A 16476-nucleotide genomic window follows, 5' to 3' on the forward strand; every position below is an offset into this window, starting at 1 on the left:
AGATAGATCAAGACGCCTCATAGGTCTTTCACAAAGCACATACCTTGATAAGATATTGAAGAAGTTCAATATGGATCAGTCTAAGAAGGGGTTCTTGCCTGTGTTGCAAGGTGTGAAATTGAGCTCAGCTCAATGTCCGACCACGGCAGAAGATATAGAAGAGATGAGTGTCATCCCCTATGCCTCAGCCTTAGGGTCTATTATGTATGCCATGCTGTGTACCAGACCTGATGTAAACCTTGCCGTAAGTTTGGTAGGTAGGTACCAAAGTAATCCCGGCAAGGAACACTGGACAGCGGTCAAGAATATCCTGAAGTACCTGAAAAGGACTAAGGACATGTTTCTCGTTTATGGAGGTGACGAAGAGCTCGTCGTAAAGGGTTACATCGATGCTAGCTTCGACACAGATCTGGATGACTCTAAGTCACAAACCGGATATGTGTATATGTTGAATGGTGGAGCAGTAAGCTGGTGCAGCTGCAAGCAGAGCGTCGTGGCGGGATCTACATGTGAAGCGGAGTACATGGCTGCCTCGGAGGCAGCACAAGAAGCAATCTGGGTGAAGGAGTTCATCACCGACCTAGGAGTCATACCCAATGCGTCAGGGCCCATCAAGCTCTTCTGTGACAACACTGGAGCTATTGCACTTACCAAGGAGCCCAGGTTTCACAAGAAGACCAGGCACATCAAGCGTCGCTTCAACTCCATCCGTGAAAATGTTCAAGATGCAGACATAGAAATTTGTAAAGTACATACGGATCTGAATGTCGCAGATCCGTTGACTAAACCTCTCCCTAGGGAAAAACATGATCAACACCAGAACTCTATGGGTGTTCGATTCATCACAATGTAACTAGATTATTGACTCTAGTGCAAGTGGGAGACTGTTGGAAATATGCCCTAGAGGCAATAATAAAAGGATTATTATTATATTTCCTTGTTCATGATAATTGTCTTTTATTCATGCTATAATTGTGCTATCCGGAAATCGTAATACATGTGTGAATACATAGACACCAACATGTCCCTAGTAAGCCTCTAGTTGACTAGCTCGTTGATCAATAGATAGTCATGGTTTCCTGACTATGGACATTGGATGTCATTGATAACGAGATCACATCATTAGGAGAATGATGTGATGGACAAGACCCAATCCTAAACATAGCACAAGATCGTATAGTTCGTTTGCTAGAGTTTTTACAATGTCAAGTATCTTTTCCTTAGACCATGAGATTGTGTAACTCCCGGATACCGTAGGAGTGCTTTGGGTGTACCAAATGTCACAACATAACTGGGTGACTATAAAGGTATACTACGGGTATCTTCGAAAGTGTCTGTTGGGTTGACACAGATCAAGACTGGGATTTGTCACTCTGTATGATGGAGAGGTATCTCTGGGCCCACTCGGTAATGCATCATCATAATGAGCTCAAAGTGACCAAGTGTCTGGTCATGGGATCATGCATTACGGTACGAGTAAAGTGACTTGCCGGTAACGAGATTGAACGAGGTATTGGGATACCGACGATCGAATCTCGGGCAAGTAACGTACCGATTGACAAAGGGAATTGTATACAGGGTTGCTTGAATCCTCGACATCGTGGTTCATCCGATGAGATCATCGAGGAGCATGTGGGAGCCAACATGGGTATCCCGATCCCGCTGTTGGTTATTGACCGGAGAGCTGTCTCGGTCATGTCTACATGTCTCCCGAACCCGTAGGGTCTACACACTTAAGGTTCGGTGACGCTAGGGTTGTAGAGATATGAATATGCAGTAACCCGATAGTTGTTCGGAGTCCCGGATGAGATCCCGGACGTCATGAGGAGTTCCGGAATGCTCTGGAGGTGAAGAATTATATATAGGAAGTGCAGTTTCGGCCATCGGGAGAGTTTCGGGGGTCACCGGTATTGTACCGGGACCACCGAAAGGGTCCCGGGGGTCCACCAAGTGGGGCCACCCATCCCGGAGGGCCCCATGGGCTGAAGTGGGGAGGGGAACCAGCCCATAGTGGGCTTGTGCGCCCCCTTTGGCCCACCCCATGCGCCTAGGGTTGGGAACCCTAGGGTGGGGGGGCGCCCCACCTGGCTTGGGGGGCACTCCACCCCTTGGCCGCCGCCCCTCCTAGGAGATCCCATCTCCTAGGGTCGGCGCCCCCCTAGGGGAGCCTATATAAAGGGGGGAGGGAGGGGCAGCCGCACCCTTGACTCTTGGCGCCTCCCTCTCCCCTGCTACACCTCTCCCTCTCGCAGAAGAACGGCGAAGCCCTGCTGCGGTGACTGCTGCATCCACCACCACGCCGTCGTGCTGCTGGATCTTCATCAACCTCTTCTTCCCCCTTGCTGGATCAAGAAGGAGGAGACGTCACGCTGACCGTACATGTGTTGAACGCGGAGGTGCCGTCCGTTCGGCGCTAGGATCTCCGGTGATTTGGATCACGTCGAGTATGACTCCCTCATCCCCGTTCTCTTGAACGCTTCCGCTCGCGATCTACAAAGGTATGTAGATGCATCCGATCACTCATTGCTAGATGAACTCATAGATGGATCTTGGTGAAAACGTAGGAAATTTTTTTGTTTTCTACAACGTTCCCCAACACAATCAAGGGAGAGACCCATCAAAGGTTGCCAGCGTATAAACAGCAATGATACACATACAGGTTTTTACAGGATTGATTTGATGTGGCAGTTTTTGATTGGGTGTAAGGGGAGTACGCGGGCCCACCCCCATGAAAATCAGGGGGGTGTTTATTAAGTTTGGAAGGAGTGTGTAACATCCTGTAAAGTCATGTACGTGTAGAATGGCTGTCTTGCTCCCTCGATTTAGCTGAGCCCATCGACCTCCTTTCCCCCATGTACAGTCCAACGTGACGGTCGAGATCCCATCTCACTCCCCTCCGGTAGGACCGCCGACTTGGCTCCCCTCTGCAATTCCCCGGGGTTCGCTCGGGGTATGTTCCCCCTCTCAGTGTGGTTCCTGAGTCCGTGGCTTGAAGGTCCTCCTGAGCTGCCGGTCCGTACTCATGGGCCTCCTCGCGTGCTTCAGACAGGACGGCGGCCGCCGCTATGATGGAGCAAGAGGTGCGGCCTCGGTCGGGGTGGGTGCGGCAGCGACGCTCAAGGAAGAACCTGCGGTTGCCTTCTTTGGAGGACCTTTCACATATGTTGGCGATGACAAGGCTGCAAGCCATCACCTGGACGAGCTCAAGTCCGTCACAAACCCACCTCCAACTTCCTCGGTGAGGTCGGCTTCGGCCCCATCAACATGGTATCCATCGACGGCGGCCTCTGCCCCGGCCTCGCCAGCAGCAGATCGCGTCGGCTTCGACAACAACGACATCCAGTGGCACCACCAGTTGCAGGTACGTCGCCGTTATTCGGTGCCATTGAGAGTCCAGTCATCAACCACAGATTGTTGGTTGATTCATTGATCTGTGATGACTGGTTGATTTTTGGTTTGGTCGAACAGCCGGAGGTGATGTATCTGTGAATACCCAGCCACCTGCACCTGCCGTAATGGTAGCCATTCTCCAGCCGAGCTCCTGCATATTAGTAAGAAGTCATGTTCCTGTGTACCCTGCATAGAGTAAATTGCAAAAAACCACCACAATTGGGGACCCTAAATCAAAAAACCACCATCATTTGTTTTTTTGCAAAAATCCATCACTATTGTGCTGACAGTTTGTGAAAAACGCTGATAGGTCAATTAGAGCAATTTGATTGAAAACCTGATGAGTAGGTCTCACTGTCAGGTGCCACGTGGCGCTGATGAAGACTGCGCTTGTCACACCGTTTGGATCACCCGTTAGGTTGACTTGGGACCCACCCCACTACAGTTAGCGTTGCCGCCGCCGATGGGGTTGATACGGCAGCGCCGCCCTCGTGCGCGCCGGCCGGCCCCGCCGCCACGTCTGGGCAGCTCGCACCGCCGCCGCTGCTCCTTGCGCCCGCGGCCGGCCACCCTCTTTTCCTTTTCCTCTCCTCTTTCTGTGCGCGTCCGCAAGCCACATAGCTGTGGCCATGGCTCGGTCGGAGGTCAAAGCCGGTGGATCTTATGCCGCACCGAGCTCCGGGAGGTTCCTCGGGCGTCTCCAGCTCCGGTTAGCCCCGGACCACGTTCTTTGCTACCTCGCGTCTCCAGGAGGTTCCTCGGGTGCTGCACCGAGCTGGGCAAGATCCGGAGCTTGGAGACGACGAGCACCGAGCCGTGGAGCGAAGCCGTCGAGGTGAGCCACATCAACGCCGGAACCCGTCGTCGTTCGCGCGCGAATACATACGCACGTACAGGTGCACAACAAGCTGCTTGATTGATTCATACGGAGGCTAGCCAGCTATGTACTGGCGGATGGATTGAAGACCTGAGTCACTGACCACCTCCGGGAGCACCCGTGCACCAGCGAGTTCGGATGGCGCTGCGTGCGCATGGCGAACAGCGAGCCCCGCGCTCAGACGCGTGCAGCGGCCCGGAGCAGCACGATGGCCAGGGTGTGAGCCGAGGTCTCGTGCCTGCACGGCGGCTCGGACGCACCGACACAGAGGCGGCGCGGTGGTGGCCACCACGCGGCGGTGACAGCGCACGGCGGCGGCGACAGCTCGGCCGAAGTATGCGGCCAGCACGGCGATGCCCGTTATCTGGGAGGTTGAGGAGCATGGGGTTGTCGTGGATATTGTCAAGGACCTTGAAGACCCAGTGGCGCACTACCCAGGCGGCGCGGCCGCGTCTTGCCACGCTGCCTGCTAGGTGTTCGATCAAATGCAAGGAGATGGAGGAGGGCCTCTTGGGAGCTCGACCATGGCGGAAAGGAGGCGTCCGGCCTACTGCTAATCCATTTGAGCATATAGGCGGCGCACGTGCACAGCTTGCACGAGGTGGAGCAGCATAAGAACTCCGCGTCCAGTGCTGGCGCTGGTTGGCTTCCGACGAGCCGAGCGTCGTCCAGAGCGACGTCCATGGCGGGCAGGAGCTGCAGCGGCGGGCGGTGCGCCATGTCCGACGGCGGCGCAGGGCGAGGGCGGTGGGCTCGGGGGACCCAGCTGCACCGGCGGGCGCGCGTGCGGGCAGACCCAGCTACCGTGGCTGGCGCTGCCGCGCGAGTCAAAGCCCCTATCGACTTAACAATATAGGCTAACGGTGTGACATTTGACCGCCACATCAGCACTTACAAATGGGTCCCATCTGTCAGATTCTGTGTTAAAAGCTGCTTATTGATCGGTTAGTGTTTTTTACAAAAGGATTACTGAATACCTGGTGGTTTTTACAAAAAAAAAAAAGAATGATGGTGGTTTTTTGATTTAGAGTCCACAATTGTGGTGGTTTTTTGCAATTTATTCTCCATATCACCATGGAGCTGCAAAGTTGCAGAACCTGGAGAAGTTGAAATGGGGTTATCTAGATGAAGTTCTTAAATTGAACCCTACGAAAACATTACTGGACTACTTGCTGGCGACCAGGGATTTCGCACAAGAAGCAAGGTACTGTTATTCTGAGGATATTGATATGACTGATGAGGATTTTATGCGTATGCTCTTACTGGACGGATGCTTCATTCTAGTTGCTCTTGGTGGAATTGAAAAAATTATAGCACAGAAAAAGGAAGCAGAGAGTAAGAGATGTGCTCTAGAGGAAATAGTTGTTGAAGATGCTAATATGCTAGGGGGACAGACATCTCTTGATTCAAACAATGATAGGCAAAACACAGGGAGCGAAGCTGCTTTTGATGGTAACCAGACTGATAGAAAAGGGGCAAATGAAGATGGTCAAAACCATGCAGCATTTGCGATGTGGTTCATGATAGATTCCTCCATCATGACCTGTTCTTGCTGGAAAATCAAATTCCATTTTTCATTGTGAAGAAACTCTATGAGCTAGCTTCTGGTAGTGTCCCATTGGCTCCATCCATCACTGATGCTTTGAACAAAGTTGTGGAAGAAGCATTCTCTTTTTATCCAAAGGCAATCCGAGGGCTCAACAGGCCAGGAGATTTTCAACATTTGCTTCACTTGTGTCATATGTATCTTAGGCCTAATCCAAAGGTGGATAATAGCCATCATTATCAGGTTGGACCTCAGTACATTTATAGGTTTTTTAGTTTCGGATGGAGATATTTTAGACTCGGTCATCATCCTGAGGTCAACGAGCAAATTCAGTTAGCTCAACAGAAGGAGGATTCCCTACAATCAGGTCAAGAACTGAATCGATGGAGGCGGGCGGGTAGCACAATATCTAGAGGCAGGAGTCAAGTTTAAGAAACGCGAATACGATAATATGGATCCTCATTCTCTCTTAGACATTAAGTTTAGCAATGGTTCCATTGAAATTCCATCCCTTGTTGTTGATGAATATTCAGGCAGTCTTTTCAGGAATATCATTGCATTTGAGCAAACATGTCCTCAGTTTGGAGATGACTTCACAGCTTACATTGTCTTCCTGTCACAGATTATTTGTATGCCAGAAGATGTAACACTACTTGTTGAAAGAGAAATAATTGTGCACCAACTTGAGAGCGACGAACATGTCTCTGATCTATTTACCATGCTTAGTAAAGATGTTGTGTTTGATTTCAATGGTATGCATTACTTAAAATCACTTTGTCAGGCTATGGAAGAATTCTACCAGAGTCGCCTGAACCGATGGATTGCGTGGCTCTTGATGAATCATTTCAGTAATCCGTGGTTGGCCTTAGCTGCAGTAGCGACGGGTGTTGTGCTTGCCTGCACCATCGTGCAAACCATCTTCACTATCGAAGCATACAGGAAACCCCCTGGTCATGAGTAACCACTGCAAATGAATCAGGTTTGGGTCATCAGTAGGACATGTAACTTGTATGGTACTTTACATGCATTTTTTGTTCTTCATCATAAACTGTTGGTATTCAATGTATCTCTATCTGGCAAACAATTCAGTTGGCCTTGTACTCTTACAAAATATTTATTAGAATATCCTCTATCAATTTGGAGACCTTATGTTGCTGCCATCTGTATCATTAAATTGGGCGGTGACCATGCCGAACTACTAGTAGAAATTGCTGTGAACATAGGAATCTAGAAGATATTTGTTCCACCTAGTTAACATAGAGTTCTCAAGAATGCAAGCATCCAAGCGCCAAACATATGGAAAAAAATATCAAGAAAAGATGGTAGTGGGTGGATGGATGGGTATAAAAGCTGGTGTGATAGAGAAAGAGTTCATCTGTTCTCCTTATCTCTGAAGGTTGTGTTGAGATGAATTCCAAGCATGCTATCACCATTGCCATTCTCCTGGCTATGTCCGTCACATCACTCCCTTTTGTTGCTGCACGACGGCTCCCAGAACTGAACCATGGCCTACCAGAGAGAAAGGTGCTGGCAATCAGCACGCCGGTGAAAGGTATGTTCCTTCTTCGTTGTGATCTCGCAACTTAATTTCTGCTACTTGTTTTGGGGATTATTTAGTACGCATTTACTACTGAGGCTTACAGTCCGGAGCTTTAAGCATTTCTTGTGTTTCTAGGAGCAAAAGAACGGATGTATGCCAGAGACGAGAAAATCATTATCGGCCTACCCAATACCATGATCCTTCCACGCCCTCCCTCTCCGTCGTGCAAGGCCAAGGCGTGTTAGGATGATACTATCGCGGCCCACATGGAGGAATATATGCTCTGGACGAGAATGTGTCTGCTTCGTATTGAATAATTGAGCTTGTCACTCGTGTGTGTTAAAATAAAGAGCTTGCAACTCATGTATCTACTAGCTGAATATCCATGTGTTGCTACGGAAATAAACGTTCACGTCTTACAGTCTGAATTTCGTCTTAACTATTTCTGTTACCCCATTCCAAATTTCCAATCAATACTGCTTAAACAACTTATTATATTTTGTTGGCCTCACTACCAATTATATTTCTCGAATTTAACTTTCTGTAAAAATCGAACCCAAATCGATAAATTCCTTGAGATAAAAGCATGCGCTAGCTTTTTTTTTCCAGTCTTTACATACATTCATGAAGAAACGGGACGCTTATGTGACCAGGGCACAGTAGACAACATGTGAATCCTGTCTTGCGCGAAAATTATTTATACGAGTGAAATGATACATCAAAAGCAATGCTCTCATTCCGTGCCCTACTGAGCGAAAGGTCGTGCGCTCTGAAAAGAGCTCTATAAGTCTGTCAGAGCATAGAGTCCTGTCTCCCTGTGAACAGGGGAGGATACCATGGATAGACACAATAGTAAGCTAAATTGTCTGGACACATAGCCAAGTTCTTCAAAGAATAAAAATGAACGGGTGCCTCGCCTCCATTGCCGTCCTTACCGCTTGGCACCTCTGGAAACACCGGAACGGGTGCCTATTCGACGGCGACCAGCCTGCTGTGGGACGCGTAGTGCACATGATCCAGGAGGAGGTGCGGCTATGGGCGCGCGCCGGTGCCAAGGGCATGGCCCTCATCCTGCCAGAGACGTAGGCTCTGTCTGATCGGGCAGCACACCCCGTCGTCTGTGTGCCAAGGCTATCGATGCTGGCCGTCCTTGCGCACGAGCTAACTAGCCCACCATTCATCTTGTAAGACCCACATGTATCGCTACTCTACCTATCAATGCAATGATACGCAAAGCTTTTGCGTATTCACGAAAAAAAAGAATAAAGATAATCTAAATTACATTATGCAGGTTTGACAAAGGGCAACACAGTATATATGGTCTGGACGATGGTGCAGACAAGCACCACTACAGCAGCGAACGCTGCCAACGCCAACCACGGGTTTACAAAGTGGTTATGCCATAACCAAGCTATCCATCTATTCAAGCGATTCTGGTAGTGGGCTTCCAACTTGTGGCACAAAGGTTTTAAGTAATATTTTAAATCAAACCTAATTGTCAATTGCTTGGTGAGTCTAGTGAATAGAGCTGACACCTCTTCGTCACTATCCAACATATGCACAATTATGCCTTTCTCAACCAGCAGCGTGGCATCAGCAGGCGTATCCATGATCTGGGACATGAAAGTGGCATAGGCACTGATGTCGTTGCCGAACCTGTAGTCCATTTGCTCCAGTGCTAGCAGGTTCTTGAAAACCGATTCACTGGACTCGTCAACTGGCAAACACGGAATTTCCATAACTCCATTGATGAACCTTATGTCCAGCAGAGAATGCCTACTTTGTCCGTCATACTCCCTACGCATGAACTGAACCCCCGCTTCATGGTATTCTTCTGCTCGACGCCAACGCTTAAAAAGCTTACCTGTTTCCAAGCGCTCCATCTGCTCTAGGTTTTTGTCAGGGTCAACTGATTTACCTGACATATTCCATCGACGTAGAAGACCATGAAAATAACCTGTCTTCCCCTGATACTGAAGCTCCTCATCAAATCTCTGACTAGGTCTCAAGTACGTGTGATATAAGTGGAGCAGATGATGGAAATGTTTGGGTCTATCGTTCTCTTGTATAGCTATTGGATAATGACGCAAGAGGACCTCTACAAGTTCAGCAGCTTTTCTTCAAAGCGATCCAACTTCTGTACATTCACCTGATACTAACTCGTAGACCCTCTCCATAACGAAAAAGGGTATCTGGTTCTCCAGCAAGGAGAGCATGTCATGCCATGCAGGGCCACTCAACCAATCCCCGGGACCGTAACTGTTCTGAACGCTTGTCCGTTGGTTTGCATCCTCCTCTCTGGTATTTGTTCCTGTTTCCTGAATAATTTCCACATAAATCTGTTCCAGCTCTTCTCCCGTCACGTTTCCATCAACTTCTGTTTGGGTGGATCCTTGGTTCAAAGTTCTGGAATTTGACATCCTGGTGCCGACATTTTCATCAATATTCACAAGTATGAAGCACCCATCCAACAAAAGCATCTGCACAAACTTTTTCCTTTCCATTATTATCTGCTCCGAGTAGCATTTCCTTGCTTGCTTCTCTACTTCGGCGATTGCTTTAATGTAATCATGCAGAGTTCTATTACAGTTCAGTTTTAGTACCCTGTCTAAATGTTCCCATTTTTTCTTCTCCATGTATTGAAAGTGTTGGCCTCCATGGTGATACGGGCCAAACGATATAATGATTGGTTCGTAGGCCACACGGTCAACCTCACGAATGTGTTCTGGGACTCTATGGATTGGGCACATGTTAGTGCCATAACCACCCGGATCATATTGTGACCAGAAAGATTTGATATCCCTCGTCATGGAACTGGCCATCTTATCTATGTCTATACATTTGAATCTTGACCTTTCACGGGCAGCCATTTGTTGCTTGGTTATTCAGGATGCCGATCAACCTTGAGAGATGTCAGCAGATGGCTCGCAATATTTTCAGCAGCAGCAAATTTACCTATGTAAGAGAGAAACTCAAATTGCTGAGCAGTGAAAATGTGATTTACAATAATAAATATCAATTTCGCAGCTACAATTGCTTGGTCAAAATACATCGGCAGGGGAAGCTCGCAAGACACGCCTCGACATTATTCACAAAATTGGACATAAGGTAGCATAATGACATATGAAAGTAACCCTAGATCGTCACGTACCTTTACTTTGCTTTGGAAGATGTGTCTTGGACCAAAATTACCAGAGTGAACCAGAGATCCACACTCACAAAATTGACGAGGAGCGGAACTCATGGACAGAGAGAGATCGGCGGATCTACTGGCAAGAGGGGAAAATAGGGAACGGCCCGAAGAAACTTCTTTGCATCTAGATCTGACTGTTTCTTTTCTCAAAACCAGCCAAATTGTTTGCTAAATGGATCAGAATATCCAAGCGGCTACCTTTCTCCTCTTCGCCAATGCTATCTGCCCCCGCGTCCGTTCAGATCCGACATCTATGGTAACACACATGGTGCGTCTTGGCTCTCGCTCACGGCGCCGCCGGGGACAACGGACCGAAGCCCTGAAGCCCGGACCTAGGGGCTCAAGCTATACCTGTCCATCCCTCGGGCCTGGCCAACCAAAGCCCGACACAAAAAACCCAGGCCCGGCCCGGCTGTTGGGCCTAAAAATTGGGCCCAAGCCCAGCCCATCATGCTAAAAGCCCATCGGGCCTCAGGCCACGTGCCGGGCCTCTTCATTAAACGGCAAAAATGACAGGCCCGGGCCCAGCCCGGCCATCGGGCTCAAAACTTAGGCCCGAGCCCATCCCGTGGATAAGGTCGGGTCGAGCTGGGTCGGGCCGACCGGGCCGGGCTGTCCATGGCCAGGACTGCACAGGTGTTGGCTGCATGTGAGGCGTTTTGCATTTGGGTTTCGATCCGGGTTGCGTGGGTTTGTTTTACTATTTCAGCAGAATTAAAAAATTACACTTATCCTAACTTTTGGCCGTCTGTTTTTTTAGGGATTTGGCTGTCTGTTTTTCATTTCACTTCAGGTTGTGTTTTTTTCGTCGTCTGATCGTGTACGAATCTCACTGCCACAGTGCACCTCATTTTTCAGTGGAGAGGAGGCGAGAGAGAGGATTCATTTTCAAGGTACATCCCCATCTAGGAGCCAAAGACCAGGTCTCCTCAGCATCCGAGTGTGGCTGTGCGGGGCGATGAGGGAGAACAAAATTTTACATTCTCATGATTTCCTTTAAAAATGTCATGAACATACTTTTAATTGTCCGTACACTTTTTAAATATCATGAACATTTTTTGGAAATGGTATGAACCATTTTTAAAATTGCGGGAACAATTTTTCACATTACATGAAAATTTATTTATATTTTTAAAAGTGAAGTAGATTATTTCTAAATTTTTGTTTATAATTTTAAAATTTAGAAAAGGAAAGAGGGAAAAAGAAAGAAACTAACACACGTAATACTACTGAGCCGGCCCATTACATACTCTACTTGAGGCGAGGCATATGTCTATCTCGTACTCCCTCCGTTCCTAAATACTTATTTCTCTAGGCATTTCAACAAGTAACTACATACGGAGCAAAATGAGTGAATCTACACTCTAAAATATGTCTACATACATCCGTATATAGTAGTCATTTGAAATGTCTAGAAAGACAAATATTTAGGAACGGAGGGAGTAATAGGCAAGATACAAACACATCCAGAATAACATTCACGAATTATCAACCGTGTGGCACAACCTAAGACAAAAAGAATATCAACCTATTTCTTAAGCGATTCTAAAAAAATCTATTTCTAAGCCCATGTATAAATGTACAGAAATGCTAATGGGCAAACGTTCGCTGGCAAGGCACTTCCAGCAAACGCCCTCACAACCATTGGATCCAAATCACTTGGATGGCATTTAAAAACGATCACTGGCAATTATTTCTTATACATGGGAATTTTTCATTCCGTACATGGCATTTCCCTCAAAATGCATGGCAAATTTAGTTATGTTGGCATGGCGAGAGGGACGTTCGCTGGCAATTCGCCCCCAACAACGTTCGCTAGATAAACATGTCCTAAATATAAGGTTCTTGGTTCTTACATTACGGGTCTAGTAAATTTGTATGGCCTTGGATCAGCGAGATCTTCCTCGGTGAAAAAAACATCGTCCCCCGCTACCGTTTGGAGGGATGATGCATTCATCGGTTTCAGATCTCACCCGCAACCATTGGATATGACTTTGTCATCATGTTCAAGGTGCATTCATCGGTTACGGATCCCACATAGCCTGGGTGCCTCAAGCGGCTTAAAAAATTTCAAGGAGGATTCTTGGTGGAGTTCTCATGGCAGCGCAGATGGTTTTTTGCTACAATGACGTTCTCGGTGTGGGTGATTCACGTCTACGACAACTCGCTGATGTTAGAGGTTGTTATTATTCTGTATTGCAAAGTCTGTTTTGCAAAACTGCATTTGTATTGTTCTTATCTGAATGAAGCAGTTTGTGTTTAAATAAAATAAAATGGTATGTCCTGTGGTCAACACGTTGATGGCCTATGCGACAAAAGTTTTATTACCTAAGCTAGCACCTCGCACATGCTAATTCATGTCGATGGCCGAACTCATGGCGGCTGGGCAGTTTAGTTTGGCACCCTTTAACATATAGTGTGGACTGATTCCTCCTTTGTTGAATAGTCTACTTAATTTCCAGCATTGCATGATGCTGAGAAGGCCTAGTGGACTCTACAAGATATATTTGCCTTGTTATGCGATGGCCGAACGTGAGCCTGTCACATTGGCGTCTGTTATATAGCAAGCACCATCCCAGTTTCATTTCACCCAAACAAGCTCTTTCAGTAGTGGAGTGACCGAGCCCAAAATATGGCCTCCAAGGTGTTCGCAGTGCTGGCTATCGTTCTGGCCCTCACCCATGGGCATCTCCCTGCTGTGATGGGCGAGACGACGCCATCAGATCGTCCAAAAGTCTTACCACGTCAAGATGCTGCTCCGGGTAAGACCTTCAAACTTGAACACAGTCGTTCTTGCTATGTATTTTCAATCTCATTCTACAGTTCAGAGAGGGGAAAGAAACTTGTTCTTCATTTGCATATGTTATTTCCGTAGGCACCATAATTTGCAAACTTTTTATGGCAACACTGTACGTAAAATTGTCTGAGTTTTTCATAGCAAGCGATCCATTTGTTTCTTTTTGCCCCACGCGTTGCTTTCATTTACTTGAAACAAAGGGACATTCAGCCTCTTCTTGTATACGTAGTATGAATACTTGGTTAGATTCTGACGATTGCTCCAATTTTTGTTCATGATAAATTGCAGCAGCAGCTGGGAATGGTGCAGCTGCAGCCCCTGGATTCACTGAGGAGAAGGGATGGTTCTTTCAGCGTCCGCTAGCAAGGCCGACCCCTCTTCCTCCTTCCTTAAAGCTGTGAAGTGACTTGATATCTTCCTAGAGTTTGTATCTGCTCATTATAATGAAGCAGAGTACGCAAAGCGAATAAGTAGACCACTACTGGCTACAAATGGTTGAGTTCCCCGCTATGGTACCGTTATATGATGTTTGCCTGGACACACGGATGTGCTTGGGCAAAACAGTGTGCTAACTATATCAGATAATATCAGCCTCTCGGTTCTGAACAGCAAACTTGCCGAAAATTTCTTTGTGCATATTTACCGTATTTATGTACTCGTTTCCCCCTCTAGGACTAGGAAAAGAAAGAGCAACCCCACACACCATTTTATCCGTTGACAAACAAGGGCTAACTGATACACCACCTAACCTTGGTACACACTACACAGTACACACACTGACGCCTTTTACTGTCCAACAAGGTGTAACAAACTAGAGAGAAAGATCGGCCAGAACAAATGATCCTGAAACCGCCATGTACAAGGAGTCTCCTCTGTTCTTCCTGTGTGCCTCATCAACCTTGCAATGGGGCAGAACACCGTCGTGATCTCCTTGTGCAACAGTGCAAGCCTGCAAAAAATTTCTTCAGTTCCGTTTTCTTCAGTTCTGTCAGGTTCAGAGTTGCTCCAGCATTGCTCTGCTTTCTCCCTTTCTTCAGTTCCGTTTTCTTCAGTTCTGTCAGGTTCAGAGTTGCTGTGCTTTATCCCTGCCTGCTTCAGCTCGATTGGCCAAAGCATGGTCCCGTCTCTTCTCTTCTCCCAACGGCTGTAACAGTCAGTTATCTGCTGCAAAGTCAATTTGCGGGTGGAGATCTCAGATCAGATTTAAATCAAGAGCAAGGCCAAAACTTGACGGCATGCAACAAGCGCTTCGAGGGTCAGTAATATCGCTGAAAACCATGACCGATCAGTTGACCCAGTCCTGGCCGAACAGCCGGCTGTTGGGCCGGCGGTTCCTCCTAGGCCTCGGCTCAACGAGAGGCACATCCCCGCGGCCCCTCGACCTTGAGGTAGTTCCCACTGTCGTGGTCGGGGTCCCTGCGACGGTGGACGAGGTAGCCGTGGTCGTGGTCGGCGTCCCTGCAACGGTGGACGGGGTAGTCGTGGTCGTGGTGCTCACCCTAGTAGCCGTGACCGTGCCTGTCGTGGGCGGTGCACAGACAACCTGCACGCCTAGGCATAGTACGGCTGTTATCTTGGAGATCTTGAACTTCAGCTTGAGGTTGTGCCTCAGCTAGGGAACCGATGCAACCAAGATCAGGATCCACATCCATGTTCCCGAACACAGCGCGTGTATCACCTTGCACAGTCCATGGCATAGCGCGGACAGCAGTTGTTCCCGGGGAGTCGAGGAGGCGCCGGAGACGGAACCAGTCGATGCCGGCGCGGGCGTGGTAGGTGGTACCTTGGAGGCTCACAGTGCACCGGCGTTGGAGAGCTCTGGACAGCGGGGTGAAGGACCTCCGCCAGAGGGGCACCCCGATTGAGGCGATCATTATTGCCACGAGCAACTTCACTGGAGCGGCGAGGATGGACACCATAGGGACGGCGAGGATCAGAGTGAGCGCGCCCCCGAGGATCGGAGACGAGATCTCCATTCCGAAGGGTTCCTCCTTCGTCCCACCCCCTATGCTGAACTCCAACTCGTCCTCGGAGCCATCCTCCTCTTCCGCCGCTCCGAGGCTCGGTGCCAGTGTCTGCACCAGGCCTCCCGCCGTTCCGAAGATGGACGGTGTAACTTCGAACGCGATGCAGAGTAAAACTGCCAAGAGCAGAACGAGGACATTGATCCTGTAGCGCCCGGCGGCGAAGACGCCAGCGAGGCCGGTCACGACAAGGATCACAGACAACCGCAGCGCGTGCCATCGCAGTCCTCTCGCTGACGGGGCCTTCCTGTTCACCGGCATCACGATGATGGATAGGGACGCGAGAAAGACGGTGGCTTTGCAGTACGAGAACACCAGGCACCCGTAGTAGTTGAATGGGTCATCGGGTGGGAAGCCCGCACCGGCATGGTACGCGCGAATTCCTGCGAGAATTGCAAGGAGCAGCAGAAGCTTGCGCCTCTTCTCCAGCTTCAGTGACATGCCTACCGCCCCCTCTGCGTGTCCATTGGTTGACGGACCAGCAAACAACATCTTCAGCCTACGGGGCACACAGAGCTCCATCTTCTCTCTGAACGCCTGCCGCCATCTTGCGCCTGGCAGGAACACCGCTAACAGCAAGAAGACACGGAGGGACACCCAAACGACAACCTAGATGGACAGGTCGAAGCTCACGGCGATATAGGCTCCGATCACGATCAGGATAAACTGGTCCAGGATCATGGCTACCAACAAGACGCGGTAGTACTTGATTCCTAGTGCGCCGAATACATCCATCAGGAGAATGATCAGGACGACAGCCAGCGACATGAGAAAGAAGGAGGCGTTGCAGCACAAGAACACCGGGATTCTCACGTGGAGAAGAAAGGCGTGGGAGCGGTAATGGGCACCGGTCGCTTCGCCTTGCCAAAAGCCGCCCGGTGGGGCCAGTTGATCTTGATAAGTGGCACTCATCGCAAGAGTCCCGAACAAGAGCAGATGTGTTGGAGATTTCTTGAGAGCCCGATTAGTATCTCCATTGCATTGGCCGGACAAGAGGCTGCCCGGCAGGCTCAGCCCCGTCATGTAGGTAATGCTGGATGTGAGAGTGCTCACGACCAGCGCGTGTTTGCGCCGCCAGTCGACGCGCGTCGCCATGGTTCGGCCCTTGA

General features: G+C 48.9%; 1 protein-coding gene and 1 long non-coding RNA gene across 2 annotated transcripts; both read left to right on the forward strand.

The window, feature by feature from the left end:
* The first annotated feature begins 5496 nt into the window (after positions 1-5496).
* Positions 5497-6774, forward strand: LOC123191971 (UPF0481 protein At3g47200-like). Its single transcript, XM_044604485.1, has 3 exons — positions 5497-5687; positions 5771-6234; positions 6347-6774. The coding sequence occupies exons 1-3, from the start codon at positions 5497-5499 to the stop codon at positions 6772-6774; spliced, it is 1083 nt and encodes a 360-aa protein (XP_044460420.1).
* Positions 6775-13134: 6360 nt separating this feature from the next.
* On the forward strand, positions 13135-13951 carry LOC123186361 (uncharacterized). Its single transcript, XR_006493614.1, has 2 exons — positions 13135-13308; positions 13632-13951. It is a non-coding gene; the product is annotated as an uncharacterized lncRNA (long non-coding RNA).
* The last annotated feature ends 2525 nt before the right edge of the window (positions 13952-16476 follow it).

The sequence above is a fragment of the Triticum aestivum genome, chromosome 2A (assembly GCF_018294505.1).
Source record: "Triticum aestivum cultivar Chinese Spring chromosome 2A, IWGSC CS RefSeq v2.1, whole genome shotgun sequence".
Taxonomy (NCBI): Eukaryota; Viridiplantae; Streptophyta; class Magnoliopsida; order Poales; family Poaceae; genus Triticum; species Triticum aestivum.